The sequence below is a fragment of the Fonsecaea monophora genome, assembly GCF_001642475.1.
Source record: "Fonsecaea monophora strain CBS 269.37 chromosome Unknown Scaff87, whole genome shotgun sequence".
Taxonomy (NCBI): Eukaryota; Fungi; Ascomycota; class Eurotiomycetes; order Chaetothyriales; family Herpotrichiellaceae; genus Fonsecaea; species Fonsecaea monophora.
In genome coordinates this window covers 104,103-121,668 of record NW_019174018.1, presented here as the reverse complement: position 1 = coordinate 121,668, position 17,566 = coordinate 104,103, and the positions used below count along the sequence as shown (strand labels likewise).

The 17,566-nt window shown below is 52.1% G+C and overlaps 7 protein-coding genes across 7 annotated transcripts; 3 read left to right on the top strand and 4 right to left on the bottom strand.

The window, feature by feature from the left end:
• Positions 1-303: 303 nt before the first annotated feature.
• Positions 304-2,360, top strand: AYO21_09199 (hypothetical protein; the record flags this gene model as incomplete). Its single annotated transcript, XM_022659137.1, has 2 exons — positions 304-359; positions 410-2,360. The coding sequence occupies 2 exons, from the start codon at positions 304-306 to the stop codon at positions 2,358-2,360; spliced, it is 2,007 nt and encodes a 668-aa protein (XP_022508591.1).
• A 540-nt stretch (positions 2,361-2,900) lies between these two features.
• Positions 2,901-4,871, top strand: AYO21_09198 (hypothetical protein; the record flags this gene model as incomplete). The annotated part of the gene is made up of 4 exons (XM_022659136.1): positions 2,901-2,979; positions 3,046-3,615; positions 3,698-4,419; positions 4,533-4,871. The coding sequence occupies 4 exons, from the start codon at positions 2,901-2,903 to the stop codon at positions 4,869-4,871; spliced, it is 1,710 nt and encodes a 569-aa protein (XP_022508590.1).
• Positions 4,872-5,271: 400 nt separating this feature from the next.
• On the bottom strand, positions 5,272-6,468 carry AYO21_09197 (hypothetical protein; the record flags this gene model as incomplete). The annotated part of the gene is made up of 1 exon (XM_022659135.1): positions 5,272-6,468. The coding sequence occupies one exon, from the start codon at positions 6,466-6,468 to the stop codon at positions 5,272-5,274; it is 1,197 nt and encodes a 398-aa protein (XP_022508589.1).
• Positions 6,469-6,746: 278 nt separating this feature from the next.
• AYO21_09196 (hypothetical protein) lies at positions 6,747-7,898 on the bottom strand (the record flags this gene model as incomplete). Its single annotated transcript, XM_022659134.1, has 3 exons — positions 6,747-6,976; positions 7,080-7,317; positions 7,410-7,898. 3 exons carry the CDS (start codon positions 7,896-7,898, stop codon positions 6,747-6,749), a joined length of 957 nt encoding a protein of 318 aa, XP_022508588.1.
• Positions 7,899-8,347: 449 nt separating this feature from the next.
• AYO21_09195 (hypothetical protein) lies at positions 8,348-9,850 on the bottom strand (the record flags this gene model as incomplete). Its single annotated transcript, XM_022659133.1, has 1 exon — positions 8,348-9,850. One exon carries the CDS (start codon positions 9,848-9,850, stop codon positions 8,348-8,350), a length of 1,503 nt encoding a protein of 500 aa, XP_022508587.1.
• A 1,159-nt stretch (positions 9,851-11,009) lies between these two features.
• Positions 11,010-12,851, bottom strand: AYO21_09194 (hypothetical protein; the record flags this gene model as incomplete). Its single annotated transcript, XM_022659132.1, has 3 exons — positions 11,010-11,581; positions 11,636-11,943; positions 12,004-12,851. 3 exons carry the CDS (start codon positions 12,849-12,851, stop codon positions 11,010-11,012), a joined length of 1,728 nt encoding a protein of 575 aa, XP_022508586.1.
• Positions 12,852-13,648: 797 nt separating this feature from the next.
• Positions 13,649-15,628, top strand: AYO21_09193 (hypothetical protein; the record flags this gene model as incomplete). Its single annotated transcript, XM_022659131.1, has 1 exon — positions 13,649-15,628. One exon carries the CDS (start codon positions 13,649-13,651, stop codon positions 15,626-15,628), a length of 1,980 nt encoding a protein of 659 aa, XP_022508585.1.
• Between the last annotated feature and the right edge of the window lie 1,938 nt (positions 15,629-17,566).

The window sequence follows — 17,566 nt, the reverse complement described above, 5'->3', positions numbered from 1 at the left end:
GCCTAACGCTCAGCACGGAATCGCACCCTTTCAGCTGCAATCCTCAGCTGTTACTTTGTGGATAACGATCCCTCGAGTCCATTCTCTGTGTCATGATTATATTAGGTTGACCTTTGGACTTAGGCTCCTTTACCGTTCCCTTCTGAACGACTATTTTATCGTCTCTTGGGAATATCTTGGATAACAACCCATCCTCATTCAACGCAGCCTGGTCAACAGCCGCGCCCTCGTGCCCGTTCCTTTCGGGTGAAGACCTGAAGTTATACTCGCCGATCTGAATCGACCACTGTCTGACATGCAACGATGGTATTGCTCGAGAAGCAATGGGTAAATGTGCAAGAGAAGACATTTACCAAATGGTACGCAGTGGGATCCCTCGAGTTCCGTGAACATGGATTGATTTCATTAGGTTGAATAACAAGATCGTCTCGCGCGAAGTCGCCGTCAAAAGCCTTGTGACCGACCTCTCCGACGGTATCATCCTAATCCACCTGCTCGAAGTCCTCAGTAATGAATCTCTCGGTCGATATGCTTCGAACCCGAGACTGCGGGTTCAGAGGTTCGAGAATGTCAATAAATCGCTGGAATTCATCAAGAGCCGCGGCATTCAGATGACAAACATCGGAGCTGAAGATGTGGTTGATGGCAACAGAAAAATTATACTAGGCCTGATATGGACCCTCATTCTGCGGTTTACCATTTCCGACATCAATGAAGAGGGCTTGACGGCTAAAGAAGGCCTGCTCCTCTGGTGCCAAAGGAAGACAGCGTGTTACGAAGGTGTTGAAGTGCGAGACTTTTCTTCTTCGTGGAATGACGGGCTCGCTTTTTGTGCCCTACTCGATATCCATCGACCCGATCTCATTGATTTCGACACGTTGGATAAATCGGACCACAAAGGAAACATGAAACTGGCCTTCGATATCGCTTCGAAGGAGATTGGCATTCCCGATCTGCTCGATGTGGAGGACGTTGCGGATGTCCCCAAACCGGACGAGCGATCCCTGATGACATACATAGCCTACTGGTTCCACGCATTTAGTGCAATGGAGCGGGTTGAAAACGCAGGCAGGAGGGTCGAGAAGTTTGTGAGCAACATGCAAGGTGCTTGGGAGATGGAGTCGGCATATGAAAAGAGAATGCGTGCTCTCCTGCAGCAGATCCGGCACCAGCGACAGACCTGGCGTGATTCTAGGTTTGAGGGAACATACGCGGACGCTAAAGCCCAAGCCAATGAACTCGCCAGCTACAAACGAAATCAGAAACGAAGGTGGGTGGCAGAAAAGTCCGATCTGGCGGCCCTTCTGGGCAATATCAAGACGAAATTGTCCACGTATCGCCTACGTCCATACGAGCCTCCGGCAGAGCTCCGATTGGAAGTGCTTGATCATGAATGGGCGGCTTTGAGCACCGATGAGCATGCGAGAAGCAAACTGATCAACGAAACCATCCGGGACATCAAGAACGCTCTGAGACGAAGCTTCGCGGACAAGGCCAACGACTTTGCATTAACCCTGAACACACTTTCTCTAGCCATATCAGGGCTGGAGGGTGATGTCGAAGATCAACTAGATCATGCGCAGCGACTGTCAGCAAACTTGGGACCTCTCGAACAGTATCTGGAGGGAATAGCAATCCTTGACGAGAAATGCCAGGAGGCCAATATCGATGAAAACGACTACACGACTTATACTTACGATGAGTTGCTGTACGAGCTGAGCTTGGTAAGGACGAGTGTACAGAAAAAGCTGACCTTCCTCGAAAACCAAATGGTCGCGCGCAACATGACCAATCTGACACCAATTCAGCTTGAAGAGTTTGAGTCTGTGTTTCGACATTTTGACCGAGACGGCACAAACACTTTGACAGAGTTGGAGTTTAGCGCCGCACTGGCCAGCCTTGGACTGGTGTACGATGAACAAGAGATGCACGAGAAGTTCCTAGAAGTGTGTCACACCGGCATCGACCCGACAATGTCACCCATCTCTCGACGGCAGAGGGAGTCTCGTGGAGTAGGCTTCGAGCAATTCATCCGCTTCATGGTCGCCGTGACCGAAGACCAAAACAGCGCCGAACAAGTCTTCCAATCCTTCCGTGAGGTGGCAGACGGGAAACCCTATGTCACAGAGATGGATCTCAGGCATTCGTTGATTCCAGACGATCTTATCGAAGACCTGTTACAAAGTATGCCCGAGCACACAGGCCCAGACATGGAAGCAGACCGAGACGTACCCAAGTACGATTATATTACTTTCATGCAGGGCATGATCGGGGATGGACATCACGATGCTGGGCAGAAAGATGACGGTCGAGGCAGCCAATCAAATGGTGTTACGACGCCGACCACCCCTAGGCGATAGAAATTCACTCCTTTTCGCTTTCAGACATTCTGGTATCGTTCAATTCTGGGTTAGCCCATTGGTGTTGGAGGTGTTTGGATAGATATCAGCTTGAGCGATCCATGACCATTCAACTTTTATGAGCCGGAAGGGGGGGATTGCCTGGGTCCAGGAGAAAAGCAGCTGGAAACTGAAAATAGCCCTCGTCGAATAACGCACATAATTTAATCACTGTCATCCCTATTCCTATGGCCTTCATTATTTCCTAGATAATGAGTCGAAGTGACCGAGGCTCGGATGTTGGGAATCCCCGCTCCGCCCCGCCTTCCGCCTCGGCACCAACGACTTTGACTTTGACTCCCATCCCTCCTAATGGACCGGGTGTCTGTTGTCGAGTCAGTGCTCGGCCCCCGAAAGAACTACTCACACCCTCATTCCGCCACGATGTCCGGGGTACAACAGCTCGCCGGTGTCTCGAGACGAAGCTCCAGGAGCTGTCAGATCCCTCACATGCACCCGCCTTGAAGAGTTGGATACGTTGGGACCAGCCAGTCGCTCACGATGCCGCCGCTCAAGACAACTTATTTGCCGTCGAAAGACTATGAGCTCCCCGACATCGATATTCTGACCTTGATATACGGTACGTCGTTGTTTTCTTGATCCCATGTCCTCCTCGAACACGCGACTGATTGTATATGCTCACTAGAATCGCCCGATGCATGGACGACCGATTCCACGATCCTCCACGCCGAAGCTGCTCTCCCCTCAAACAGTGTCACCAAGGCGCAAGCGAGAACTTACACCAAGCGCCTCACCCATGTCTTCCGGCACCAGTTCGGTATTGGCGCAAGTGGCCCGGGCAAGGACGTCGTGGTGTGCATCTCGTCTGGCCAAGTTCTGCTGCCGAACATCTTTTTCGGAGTGATCGCCGCAGGAGGTGTATTTAGCGCGGCAAGCTCCTCATTCACACCCTTCGAGTTGGCCAGGCAGGTCAAGCAGGGGAAGAGTAATTTGATCGTATGCAGCTCCGACTGTGTCGAGGTTGCCGTCCGGGCGGCCAAGGAATGCAATGTACCGCTTGACCGGGTATTGGTGCTCGAGTCGATGGGTGGGAAGAGGGTACTACAGGACGTGGAGCGAAAGGGCAGGAATTTCCTCCAGGAAGGCTGGAAGAAGGAAGAGGAGCTTGACTGGGAGAGAATCACGGACAAGAAAATATTGGAGCAGCGGGTGGTCTGTTTGCTGTACAGCAGTGGGACGACAGGTGTTCCAAAGGGTAAGCCTCCCTTGACGTTTCCCTCAATTCGTTCTTTCACGAGATGCCTTTGCTGACCTCTGCTGCCTGTGTCGATGTCCAGGGGTCAACATATCGCACCTCAATCTCGTCTCTGAAGGGCTTATCCCCCAGTATATGATCCGCGAATCCTTCACCAGGATACGCCGGCGCGATCCCTCGTTCAACCTCGAATATCGGACCTTGGCCCATCTGCCCGCGGCGCACATCGCCGGCTGCCAGGGCTACTTTGTCAACCCGTCGATCGCTGGGGGACCTGTCTACTGGATGCCGAAATTCGACTTCCCCAAGTTCCTTGAATACTGCAAGAAATTCCGAATCACCCAATTCTTCACCGTGCCGCCGATATATCTACTCATTGCGAAGAGCCCGCTGGTGACGGACCAGTTTGCGAACATGGTGCACGCGGTCTCGGGCGCCGCGCCCATGGGAGCAGAGCTGCAGGCCATGGCAGAGAAGAAGCTCGGCTGCCAGATCAGCCAGGTGTGGGGGTTGAGCGAGACGACGGGCGCCGTGACGGGCATGCCGTACGACCAGGACGACAAGACGGGCTCCATCAGTCCGCTATTGCCAAATATCCGCATGAGGATCGTGGATGACGATGAAAACGATGTGGAGGAAGGATCGGAGGGGGAGCTCATCGTCCAAGGCCCCATGATCACCACGGGCTATTGGGACAATGAGGCGGCGACGAGGGACAGCTTTTCGAAAGACGGGCAGTGGTTCAAGACGGGCGATATCGGCCTGTGTAGGGACGGCAGGTTCTACGTGGTGGATCGGAAGAAGGTATGTTCAATCGGCTTTCGATTTTTCCAATCTTTCCACGCCGAGACAAAACAACCTCGAATTTCGGTTTGAATTTGTTTTATGTGCTGACATCTCACCTCACCCCACGACAGGAACTGATCAAATACAAGGGCCTCCAAATCGCGCCCGCCGAGCTCGAAGCCCTGCTGATCTCCCACCCGCTGATCCAAGACGCCGCGGTCATCGGCGTCCCCGAGCCTGGGGGATTTGGCAACGAAATCCCCCGCGCGTACGTGGTCGCGGACAAATCCAAGGTGTCGGAGGAGGAGATCAAGGACTTTGTCAAGCGCAACCTGGCGCTGCACAAGCAGCTCCGCGGCGGCGTGGTGTTTCTCGACGCGATCCCCAAGAGCGCCAGCGGGAAAATCCTCCGGAAGGATCTGAGGGAGTTGGCCAAGAGGGAGAGGGTGGGCGAGCAAGCGAAGATTTAACGCGAATTAACGCGAGACAGACAGGGGGCGGAAGGACGGTCCGGGATGAAGTGGATTGGGAAGAGACGTGATGTGAGCGGACGGGGCGGGGATAGATCAAATGGTGTTGGTTGATATACAGTAGATTGGGACTCCGGACTTTCTATGACTCTGGAGAGCGGCGATTTGAATGGGTAGAAAAAGGTACGAGCCAGTCACAGTTCAGAGAGGGGTGTACTTGAGGGTTTCCGGCAGGTCACCACCATTTAGCAGCATATTTTGATATACAGATACACGTGGAAAGTGGCCAACATTGGCCAACATTTCCCACCAAGAGGAGTGATTCTCTCGTGGGATTTGCGCCGCCACTGCTCTTCGGAGGCCGTATTCCGAAACTCTTGGTACCCTCGGTTACGCCGCCTCATATCTTCCACACCTTAACATTGTGCGGATTCTTGGAGATGGCATGCGCAACAAGCTTGCTGACGGCGCCTTGTTCCTCCCTCCCGTTTTTCCACTCCTTGGGGCCGGCGAGATAGGCGATGAAGCCTGGTGGGCCGGAGATGAGGATCTGCCTCTGTTCAGGAGAGGTGCCGTACCCGGTTGAGAAGTCCTTGTCGTCGAACCTAGACAGGGCTCGGAAGACGGCGTCCTCGTCGATCCACGTGTCCTCGGCGTTGACAAAGTACTCCACCGTGATTTGGCCGGGGTACTTTTGCTTCAGGGCCTCTAATTCTTGCACGATGACGCCCTTTTTCTCAGAAACTGGAGGTGGTGGCTTCGGTTTCGACTTGGAAAAGAAGCCTGACCAGGTTGGTTTGGGGGGCAGTGGTTCCGCGGGGGGGTCATCACTGATGCCGCCCAGGCAGTCCTCACGCAGCCGGTTTGCCCATAAGATATGCAGCTTTCGTTGCTTATTCCCCGCGTCGCTTTCCGCAGGCTTATTCCCTTCAAACAAGGCATGCGCCACCTGTAAAGCGGGCGCGATACCCGTGCCACCCGCAAAGAACACCACCTGTCGCACCTCTGGGCCTAGTTCATACTCCAAGTTGGGTCCGCGCATTTCGATGTCTGCGCCCAAACGCAATCTGTGAAGATAACTCGACACTTCGCCATAGGGATCCTGTCGGATCAAGAACCTGATTTCACCCTTCTCTTGCGCGGTCTTCTCATCGATCGGCGGCAGTGGTGTGTATGCCCTGACTATCTGAAGCTGCGGCTGCTTGAACTGCACATTCCAGATACCTCTCCTCCACGCATCCTGGTAGAGCTCGTAGTTGTGGTTTTGTTGCTTGGGTACCAGGTGGAATATGCTTGCGGTCGACGAGACAGGTTCTTTCGCGAGGAGCGTGTATGCGGCGAATGAGTCGCCTTTCACCGAGTAAAGGTATGCCTGCCAAAGTGCGAACAGGCCGGATCCCAGTGCGACTCCGATAGCGAGGCGGCGAAAGGTGGGCGAGTGGTTTCGGGCATCAGGAGACTTTGGTGGGTTTTCGGGAGGGGACGAAGTGTATCGCCTCGACGGGCCTGGCCTTAGTGGCCTGAAGGCTCTCTCGAAGTTTTTCGGCGCCTCTCTTGAGCATCTCGCCAGCATTGAAAATGTTGCGGTAGAGGGCATATTCAGAGGGTGTTTAGCCAAAGACCAGAAGTAAATCAATAACTCGCTGCTTTTCCAGGCACGAGGAGTCTATGCTAAATATGAAAATATCCCCATGCTGCCTTTAGCGACGACTCTCTCACCACGTCTGCGTCTTCAGCTCCAGAATGATATTTCCACAACCATCAGTATCCAAGATCCGTGATGTGCATTACCCTAGGCCTATTCAATTAACTAATGGGTGACATGAAAATCTCCAAAACCCTCAAGATGCTTCTCACTGGTCACGTCCCCAGACTTCACTCTTCTCCTGTTTCGAGATCACCACGAATGATCCGGATACCAGTTCTCCTAGTATTATCTTCGTCACTCTGCGCCCGTCCAAACGACTTTCCACACTTCCAAGTCCAGTATTTGGACTGAGCATAGCAGCGATACGTGTCGGCATTCTGTATGGCAACGTACGCGCCCTGACTTCTGAGCTGCATTGCATGAAATGGTCCATATCCATCGGGTGGGTCGGGTCCCCCTGAATCGACCACATTAGCAACGTCAAGAATGATCATGTCAGTCTAGTCAAGTGTCGATCGCCTCGAGGTGTATATGGGGGTGATATTCACACAATCACTCACAAAAGTCAACTATTTGTGGGAACTCGTCGTCGTTCTCATCAATTATATCCGAAAACCCGGTAATATCGTCCAAGAGAAAGGTCCAATGCAGGAGCTCGTGCAAAAGAATGCCACCTGGAGAGGTCATCCAATCACTGTCGTCATCACCGAGGCCGTCGCAAGTGTAGCCTGGCTCAGGGTTGCCTTCTGGGGCTTTGACTGAACTTGGAGGATTCGCTACTTCCTCGGGTGACGGATACTCAAAAGCTTCGTCGCACATGGACACGAGTGCAATATCACCAAGGACGCGAGGATCTATGAAGGCAAACGCGGCGGTGGTTCCCCCTTCACCTTTTGGGACACTTGCTTGTTTTCTGGAAGAGCGGGATGGCTCCCGAATGCAATTTCCAACTGATCGAATTTTGGCTGTGGTTCTTCAGCCATCGAGGAGCTCGAGAGCACTTCAATCACATTTTTGCCGTCTAGCTCCTGGTTGAGGGGCATGTTTGCAATTATCTGGAAGACCTGTTTGACGAATGTCGCTTCCAGGGGCTGAAAGTAGCGAAGGAAGATTTCCTCGCACGGATTAAATGTTGCCGTAGCCACTCTTGCCAACAGCACTGCATCTTCGAAAGCCTGCGCCACCCGTTGAATCTGCCGATCGTGGGAGACGCCTTTAACAGCACTGAACTTTGGTATATTAGCGGCACATATCCTGCCATTCCGCACGAGACACAAGCAACTGATGAAAATAACAGTCAGCTTCCATATTATGGCTTTGTTATGAGCTAATTGATGGAGAACGATGGGCAAGAACTTCGACGACCAGAGCTCGGACATTATGCAGCAATCACACAGCGCGTTCGACGACATCTACGGCGTTTGGACTATCTATTCTTCTACCATTTTACTTGCAGTACGTTGACGTTAGGTCGGTGATACGAAGTTGAAGTTGATCCTGCTCGAGTCTGTCGTCTTAGGCAGTTGTCATGAAGACGGGGATCCGTGATGGTAAATGATCAAGCACATTTCACCTGTACGTTCTCTTTACTCTCGTTCGACTTGAGTTCTGCGATACCAAGCAACTTAGAGAACTCTGTCAAGTATCAGGACTCTTACGTGTCACTTCCCACTCTCAGAGGCCCTTATATGGTTGGAGAGTGTTGAGCTGTCGATCTTTGCCTTTAGCTGAGAGGTGCAACGCGACCGCCCGAGATACACAAGTAGAAAAGGAGGGAGACAATCCATTATTCAATCTCTCATTCTCTGGCCAACTGCCCTTGTGGATTTTACCTTCGTAGCTGGTACCACTTTTCCAACAACGACCCATATATTTCACTTCTGGTGGGAAAGCTGGCAACAGCATGCTTCAAACGGTCAAGAGGAACTTGGCCGACAATTGCAACGGTGCTCCCGTGAAGGAGGTCGCCCGCTTCTCTGCCGACAAACGTCGCTCCGACAAGCACGTTCCTCTCCGAATCCACCACCCATTGGGCCCAGCCGTCATAGTCGAATTCAGCATAGACCCAGGCACCGGGGAAATCAAACGGCACGGCAACTTCCACGGCCTTGATGCCCCTCTTCAAGGCTTCCGCCAAAGTCAGACCAACCGTGGCGACGTTCGGGTCCGTCACGACGACTTGCGAAATGGCAACCTCATCTGATGTTGCGGCGAATTCGCTCCAGGCCTCGGGCTCATGGATGTGGACTCCTCCAGCTCGGGCAATGATGGTCGCCGCGGCAATCCGGCCTTGATAAGTACCCATGTGTGTCAATGGAGCCCGACCGTTTGCGTCTCCAATTGCAAATAACCAATTACCTTCTACGGAAGAAACACACATGCTCTGATCAACAGCCAGGGCACTGCTCAAGCCGATGGTTTCCAGGCCTATGTTGTCCGTACGAGGCTTTCTGCCGGTGGCTATGAGGAGAGCAGAGCCCGTGACGATTTCTCCAGAGCCCAGCTTGACTGAAATCTTGCCGTCACTTTCCTTCCATGCTTCGGCCACTCTCGACGACAAGTGAAAATCGACATTACGAGCAGTCAATGCTTCTCGAACACGCTTCCCGGCTTCCGGCTCATATCGACCCAGCACTTCAGACGTGGCACTGACCATGGTGACCTTGGCGCCGAAAGTGGAAAAGGCTGTGGCCATCTCGCAGCCAACGACCCCCGAACCCACGATAATCAAATGCTCAGGTACCGTATCTGCCGCGGTGGCCTCTCTTGGAGTCCAATAGTCGATTTGATCAATACCCTTGATGTCCGTGGGGATGACCGGTTCCGAGCCTGTGGCGACGATGACGGCGTGGATGGCGGTCAACGTCGCTTCTTGGCCGTTGGCATTCTTCACCAGCACCTTCTTCTCTCCGACGATGGACCCTTTGCCTCGCACGACGGAACATTTCTGCTTCAACGACAGGTTCAAGATAAAGTCGTCGTCCCATTTGTTTGTGACTTTGTCCCGTCGCTCGAACACGCCTTGGACGTCGACGAGGCGATCAGCCGCAATCAGCTGCTTGGCACCGCCAATCTGGCGGGCGCCGGCGATCGCCTCGCCAGGACGCAGCATCGCCTTGGAGGGCATGCACGCCCAGTAGGGACATTCGCCGCCCCAGAGCTCGTCCTCGATGACGACCGAGGAGAGGCCCGCCGCGGCGGTCTTGGACGCCAGTTGACGGCCCACGGGACCTGAGCCGATGACGACGACATCAAACGTGGCGGATTGCAGGGAATCTGGGAGGTGGTTGTCCGGGTGAAGGTTGACGTTGCGAGGTGCCCTTGTTTGCATATTGACAAATGTGAAAAGGTATCAGGAAGCGTTTTTGGGGGTCGAATCCCGCGAGGAGAGTTTCTCAGAGGTTTGAGCTGAGAGGGCAACCGCTTCCATTCCATCCAACAGATCGAGGGCGCAGCAATCCCCTTTTCAACCTTTTTTTTTTTTCAAAACTTTTTGTGCTGTTCTCCGTCACCAATGCAGGATCCCTGACAATAATTCGTAATCCATGTTGCTGTTCTGTCTGCTCTGACCCAGACCAGTCCCGGTCCAACCAGTGTAGTGCGCCACGCAGCTCGGACGGACCGATCGTTGAACTTTGTCAAAACCAGCGTTTGATAAGTTATCCAGTGGTGTATGGCCAGTGGCAGCCAGTGCCAAACCATTCCCGACGTGGCTGGTCCGTCCGCATTTTCCGTCAGCGTGCATAGTTTGGATCGTGATCAACGCCCACGCGGGCGCGCGCGCGCGCGCAGTGTACATCCGCACTCCTGGGGTAGTTATCATTGGATACGCATTCCATGAAACGTAGTCACTGGGCTTTTGTGGAGGGGGGTTATCTTGTTTGCCTCCCCTCCCCTTCCCCTCTTTCTTACCGGATCTATCCATCCTGCATCAGTCTCGAATTTGGATGCGCAACACAACATACGCCAAGCGACGTGGGGTCAGAGAAAATCCTGGGGCAAAGTTTTTTGAGTTTTCTTATTAACGGTTTATTACATATTAAGTGTGGCACCAAAGTGACCAACCACGTGAAGAAAGTGGGCTGAGTGAGTGGCTTGGCTTTCCCTTTTGGGGTCAAATCCCCAGATTCCGCAGGTCTGAATTTCCTAATCGGGAAAACGCTCTTTGGGTATTAATTCCTTGTATATGTGTTTTGTTGTTAAGAAGGGTTGGTGGCGGGGAAGGGAGCCGTCCTCCACAAAGGCTTGCTGGAGGAGACTGGGAGGTAAGTAGGAAGGAAGTAATAGATACTGGGAAAACGTGGCGGACATGGCAAGGCCGTGATATCAGGCGGGTTACATTGCGTACAACTCTTTATCTTGATGAATCACTCCCTACAGCCATTCACTTCCACCTTGTCCTCCTTGCACCGCGCATCAACCCGACCGCAAACGCCATTGAAATCGGAATTCACCAACCCCAGTAACCCAGCGCCCCGCTGTTGACACTGTCAACGTGTCGGTGGTTGCCAGACCTCTGGTCCAACCGTGATCACTTCTGCAGGCCATACCACCGACCAGGGTGTTACTTCTCCTAGCACCTTTAATCGTACCTGCCTCTTGACGATTGGAGTCAAACCTAGACAGACATAGCCCTCGACCTTCCCCCCTGCACAGGAGTGTATTTTCCTCTCCAACGAATAGGCGTCTCCAAAAGATGGGAACCGGAAATCAAAGTAGGAGTTGATACTCTTGCACTCTCCCATTCGCCAATCGAGGGCAAATTTGAAAAGCTCGGTCAGGTTTTCTCGGAGCCTCCCACGCTCGACAGGCTCTTGAAAGAAATCGGATACGGTTGCCCCATCAGTGGCTGTGAGAGGGTCCGTCGGTTGACACCACCACACACCAGTAACATATCGCGGTAGAAAGTGCTTCTCCGACTTGGGTAGAAGTATGTCGAGATATTGAGCCATCTGGGTAGCCATGTTTTCAGCGTTTGTTTGATTTTGGGGCAGGAAGTGTCTGTCCACGTATTTCGCCCAAAACCTCTCTTTTAAATTGGCCGCCACAACTGGCGCAAGACCTGTAGAAGTCAGTGGCGCTCGATCAAAGTGTCAGGAATTCTATACACACTCACATTTTTCGTGGACCTCTTCAAACATGTGCTTCAACGAGTCAGAGAAGAAATCCTGCCAACATGGTGATCTATTCAGACACCATGATGTGACTGCTGCACCGATCAGTGAACTACTAAATGAGACCCAGTCAACCGTATTGGTCCTTCTTTGTAGTGCCTCAAAGTCACGACGATAACGCGTCGGGACGACGGTCTCGAGCAGCCGTTTGAGTTGCACTGGATAGATAATCCTGGGGTCCAGGAGGACCGTTTGCTCAGTCATCCCCAAGCTGCCGAGATACGGCCCAGCAGCTCCACCGGCCGATACCCTGATTTTGTCCATCATGTACTTGATTCTTGAACTGCATGTAAAAAGGGTATGCTCATACAGGAGCTCAGCCATCCTGGGCTGATGGTCTTCCCAGAACTCCAGTGCCTCAAGAATCTTATGACCAGGTGGATTCTGTGGTAGAGGTGATCGATTGACTGCCGCATCTGCTGGACGCGGAGAAGTAGCGTCTTCAGTTTCCAGGTATGCTTGAGGCTCCGCAAGGGGAATGTCTCTTGCTGGCTGAATCTGTGCCTGAGATGCAGTACCATGGACGGTATTTGGTTGGACCTCAGGAGTCAGCACAGCACTGGCATATAGCGGGATTTCAGCCTCGGGTTCATCAGCATCTTGCGTCGTGATCTGCAACAAGCTGTCACTGGAGGAAGTTGACGTCACACTCCTAGCGGAGCTGACTGAATCCGTCGACTTTGCACGTTTCGATGGCGAGCAGTCGTTTGGGTCGCTTGAGCTCACTGGATCCTCAGCCTTTCGCTTTTCGCCCGGGTTGATTGCCGGACAAGGATTATTGTCCGCACTTTGAGCGAGGTCTCGTGGCTCCTCTGACGAGAAGAGGTCTGCAAACCCGGGCCCAAGTTTTTCATGATCCAGAGCTGCAACACCCTCGTCGAAGAACGTGGTGGCCGCGAACGGTGTGGTCTCATACTTGGCCAATCTGTACTTGTTCCACATACGTCTCAATTTGTCGTTGATCCTGCGTTTCAAGACAACAGTGCCTAGTTGAGGGGTACTGGAGAACTGATCGTGGAGATGTGCGGCCATTTCGTCAAGGGCGAGTTCGAAATTTTGTCGCAGTGTCCCATCCGGTCCTTTATTCTGCTCTATCCACTCCAGCAGGAGCTTTTCAGCTGCAGGAGTCCACTGCAGGGGACCGCTCTTCTTTGTCATGTTGGGCGAAGCGAGGATGAGCTGCGGAGAGGGCAGTGCTATGTAGATTTATACTGGGAGAATGTGTGGATGAGGTGTACGAGACGAGAGGAGATGGACGAAAGAAGTGAAGTTCGTAGGGAGAAGTCAGTCAAGGGGAGGGCTGCGGCTTGCTTTATCTGACCATGTCTCGGCCGTTACACCGAAAGGGTTTCTGCATGCGGACGTATTTTTCGATCTTGGTTGTCTGGAACTGCGGTCGACACAAAGAAAGTGGCCGTGAGCGGGGCATGGCGTGAGTCAGGAGCGGACAGATTGCTTTGTCTGAATTGATCCACTGGCGGATTGAGTGAAGTCAGTGACTGAATGATTGCTAGAATGATTGATTAAGTGATTTGAGAGTGGCAAAAGGTCTGGTCTCAATCAAAACAGCATGTTTGCTGGCTTCACTTGAAGATCGTGGAAGACTGCAATTGTCACTTGTCAGTGTCTCTCACTTCCCACTTCCCACCCGCCATTACTGCCTCCTGTACAAGGCACTTGACAGCCTTGCCTTCATTCTCTATAAATTCTTGTTCTTCTCTCTTCATTTCAACCAGATACTCTTCCAACCAGATACTCTTCCAACCAGATACTCTTCCAACCAGATACTCTTCCAACCAGATACTCTTCCAACCAGATACTCTTCCAACCAGATACTCTTCCAACCAGATACTCTTCCAACCAGATACCCTTTCAACCTTCTTTGGGCTTCCTCTATCTCACCAGGATCCTCACATCTCACCATTGCTTCTTCCCATCTATATTCCATATCGAATATGCAGAGCCTCATCAGCCGACGCAAACACTTTCCCCTCAACCAAAATCATCAGAGCAACCTCATACAGCCCGACACCCATCGCCTCAAAGTTGCCATCGATTTTGGGACCACGACTTCCTCCATTTGCTATGACGAGGTTGCCGGTGTGGAACCATTGCAATCCCGCAAAGTAGCCCGGAATGTGGTCTGCAATCCATATGAAACGACACGCCACAGAGTGCCGTCGACCGCTGTTGTCCATGAAGATATTGCCAGTGGTGGGCGCAAGAGATTGGTGCTGAAGTTTGGGGAGAACCTCGATGCTGACCGTCCTCATGGCGTCCTTGCTGAGATCACGTTGATGAAGTTGTCGCTCCTACCTCTCTATCTTGAGAAGTCATCGGATCGGCTCACGGTGAACATGCTCAATTCTCTCAAGGCCCGCCACCAAGATGCTCTACGCAAGATTCAGTTCGAGGCCGTGACCAGTGATATGTATACACAAGATCCTCTCACGGGCCAGTTCAGACTCTGCGCTGTCAACTCAATGGAGGACTTGATCACCTTGTTCTTCGAGTTCCTTTGGCATCTCACTATGAGACACTGTGCCGCAGCGTATGGCATCGGAGTGGAGGACGTAACGAGTCTGTTTCACGAAAGTGTCGACGTCGCCATTTCTGTTCCATCAATTGGACTTGATGATTCTCCCATGGGGAATTACCAACAGTTGTTGAACAAGGCTGGATATCCCAAGAACACCTGCATCCTTTTCGAGGGAAAATCGGCCGGATTGTTTCATCTCGTCACAGAACGTGAGGGCAAAAATGACAGACTGGATCAGGTGGAACGCCAACGCGCTTCCATCATTGTTGATATTGGCGGTGGAACAACTGATATCTGCTTCGTCCGCCCAAGCGACATCAACGACGAAACTGTTATGCTTGGGTCCAGCCTCGGACTTAGCGTTGTTGATGGATCGCTCAAGCTCAATGAATTGTTCAAAGAGCATTTGCGGCAGGAAGTTCCAGAAGGCTTGCTCCAATATATGGCGGAATTCCCCGGAACTGAGTCCGACCTGCTGGATGCCTTTGCGGCAGACTTCGAAATCCAGAAGAGAGATACCGGCACTCACCTGAACGACATTCGGATTCAGCCTCATTGCGGAGCCCTCAAGGTAACGAAAGAACTTCATGGCGATACCTTCAAGCTCACGGAAGACGGTCTTTTTTTGCGAAATTTCATGTTGCGCAGACTGTTCGACATGTGGCTAGACAATATCTTTCGCCTTGTGGACGAGGAGGTGCGAGAAGCTCGGCTCTACAATCCCGGAGTGCAATCTGTCACAATTTGTCTGGCTGGTTGGGGAAGTCGCCCCCCCTACGTCCTAGAGGCCTTCGGAAACCGTTACCGCCAACAAGGAACCACGGTGGTGATGGTTCAAGACCTTGACCAGAGTCCGGCGGTCGCCCAAGGCAATTTCTTGTCTCTTGCAAGCCAAATGATTATCCAGAAAAAGGTCGCCCGGGCGACATTTGGCACTCGTCTTCACACCTCGAGCAGCTTCCGCCACGTTAATACCCATGGTACACAGTGGGTGGTCCTCCAGGGTACGGACTTGGATGACCCCCGCCAGCAATCGTCCCTGACAAGAACGGTCGTTACCGAGAACCCAGTTTTCCCGCTAACCCTAAAATTTGACATCATGTCGGACACCGAATTCCAATGGGTTGAGAACGAGGGCAAGGTCCAGATTGAGTTCGAGAGTTTGGGAAGCTGCGGCTTCCGCCTCGAACAACGTGGCGATGGCGTAACAGTCTTGAAGGTGCAATATTCTGTCCATGTCTGTTATCGAGGGATGGTCAGCTTAATGGTCCTGACTGTGCCTCACACGGGTGATTTTGACAACACCGAAAGAAACAGAAACCTCGACATGATTGCATCCCAACCAATCAACATTCAGAAGCATGCAGCAAGAATGGACAACATCAATGACCCTTAGCATGGGGGCGGTTCTCTACTGCCAAGAAAACCAAAAGGCGTTCGTGTCAACCTTGATCGAGGAACCGGTTGAGATTTTATCTTGGGGAGAGGTTGCTTTGCCGTGTGTGACCAGTGGGAGCCGGATGACGGGGATGCCACGATACTTTTTGCTGGTTTTATTGAAATGATCGAGCTGCAAAAGTGCTGAAGGGTTGACAACGAGCTGTTTGGAAGAACAAACAAACGGACATGGGAACAGACTCTTGGTGTGCAGAGTAGCGCTGTGTGATTTGTGGTGGTGGTCGGGTCAGGACAACCGTGACGACCTTCTTATTTTGGACAAATACCACAGATGGTCCTGTGACGGTCTTCAGCATGTGAGATATGACAGCGGGGGGTTGGGGGATATGCCACCATCACAGGGTACGATCCATTGGAAACAATCATGTCAGGATAGTCTGTCGCTCATTTTGTATCGAGAAAACAGGCCGGAAAAAGGAAGAAGGGAAAAAAGAATTCCATGGCTGCTCGATCGATGTATTGGTATTAGCGTTGGTATTGGTATTGTTATTCCCCGAAACAATTGACAAAGCGCCGTGTCCTCCCTCCGTGTGACTGTGGGTGCAGGAAAGCCCACCGTTTTCAGCGGCCAGTCCAGCTCTCCACCGGTCGTCGGGACATACAGCAGACCTTTGCTCTTTTTTGTCCCCGTGTGTGTACGTATCTCCCTACCTGCATACCAGATACTTTGTTAGAACTGTACCAGCACCAGGCTATATTGCTCCGTACAGGTATGCAAGCTCTGTCAGCCCAACAGCCCAACGACCCAACTTGCCCCATCACCTTGCTGTACTCGTACCTGTGGCTTTCCAAATCGGACAGGCAAACAGGGACATACAGAGTAACGCGCCTACAGCGCCATCACTCCACTCAACCCCACTGTCCACAACGGCCTTTGTGCACGGTAGTGACTAGGGGGGGGGGGGGGGGGAGGGGGACTGGGCGTATGATGCAGACGTCTTTTGTGTGCAAGTGCCGTATGGGCTTGTCGAGACCGCGTAAACAACATACCATCCCCATCCTCTTTGTAAAGTAAGTACCTAGGAGACTTTGTATCTTCGACGCCTACCTGTATTACAAAGTACATAGACATCTCACGTCCTCGTACGAAGTGGAAGCAGAAGCCAGATTGTCGGTGCTAAGGCGCGAGGTACGCTATGGTACGTACCTATGTACCGAGTACATACTCGGTGCACAAGGGATCCACAAACAAAGGGGCCAGAAAAAGGGCGCGCGGGGCTACTAAAAGGGGAAAGACCCATACCCGATGCGGAAAGTCTGCCATTCCCGAAACCAGAAAGCGCTCCCAGCGAACCAAAAAAAAAAAACCAAACAAACAAACAAAAAGATCCTCCTTGTATTTTAGACCAGAACTCGCGAATAATTCATGGGTGGCATGGTAATGGGTCCTTCTCTTTTTTTTTTTTTTTTTGGTTCTTTTGCACCGTGGGTCTTGGTCGTACTTGTGCTCGGTACTTTGGGTACTTACTAAAACATGATTAAACTCGTACTTGTCGATCCAAACAACTCCAAATACTACAAAGTGCGTATCTACGGTATACCTGGGTATTGGCCAAATAACCCATGACCCATGATGAATAAATGATCAATGATAGATGACGAGATAGGCGCTTCTGGCTGGAAATACAGTACTTCATGCCCAAAACCAACACAAAACACAGAAACAGGAGAGACGAGAAAAGTGTACTTTCGGTAACGGGATACGGGGGTCACCCAACATTACCCAACACTAGGTATGTTCCCTAGGTACAAAGTGCATAGGGTCCTTTTCATCCCTCTCTCTTGGACGTGATTAGTAAAGTACATAGTAGACCACGAGGCTGATAAGGATAAGGTTAAGGACCCTGCACAAAGACCACAAAGACCGTGTGCCCTG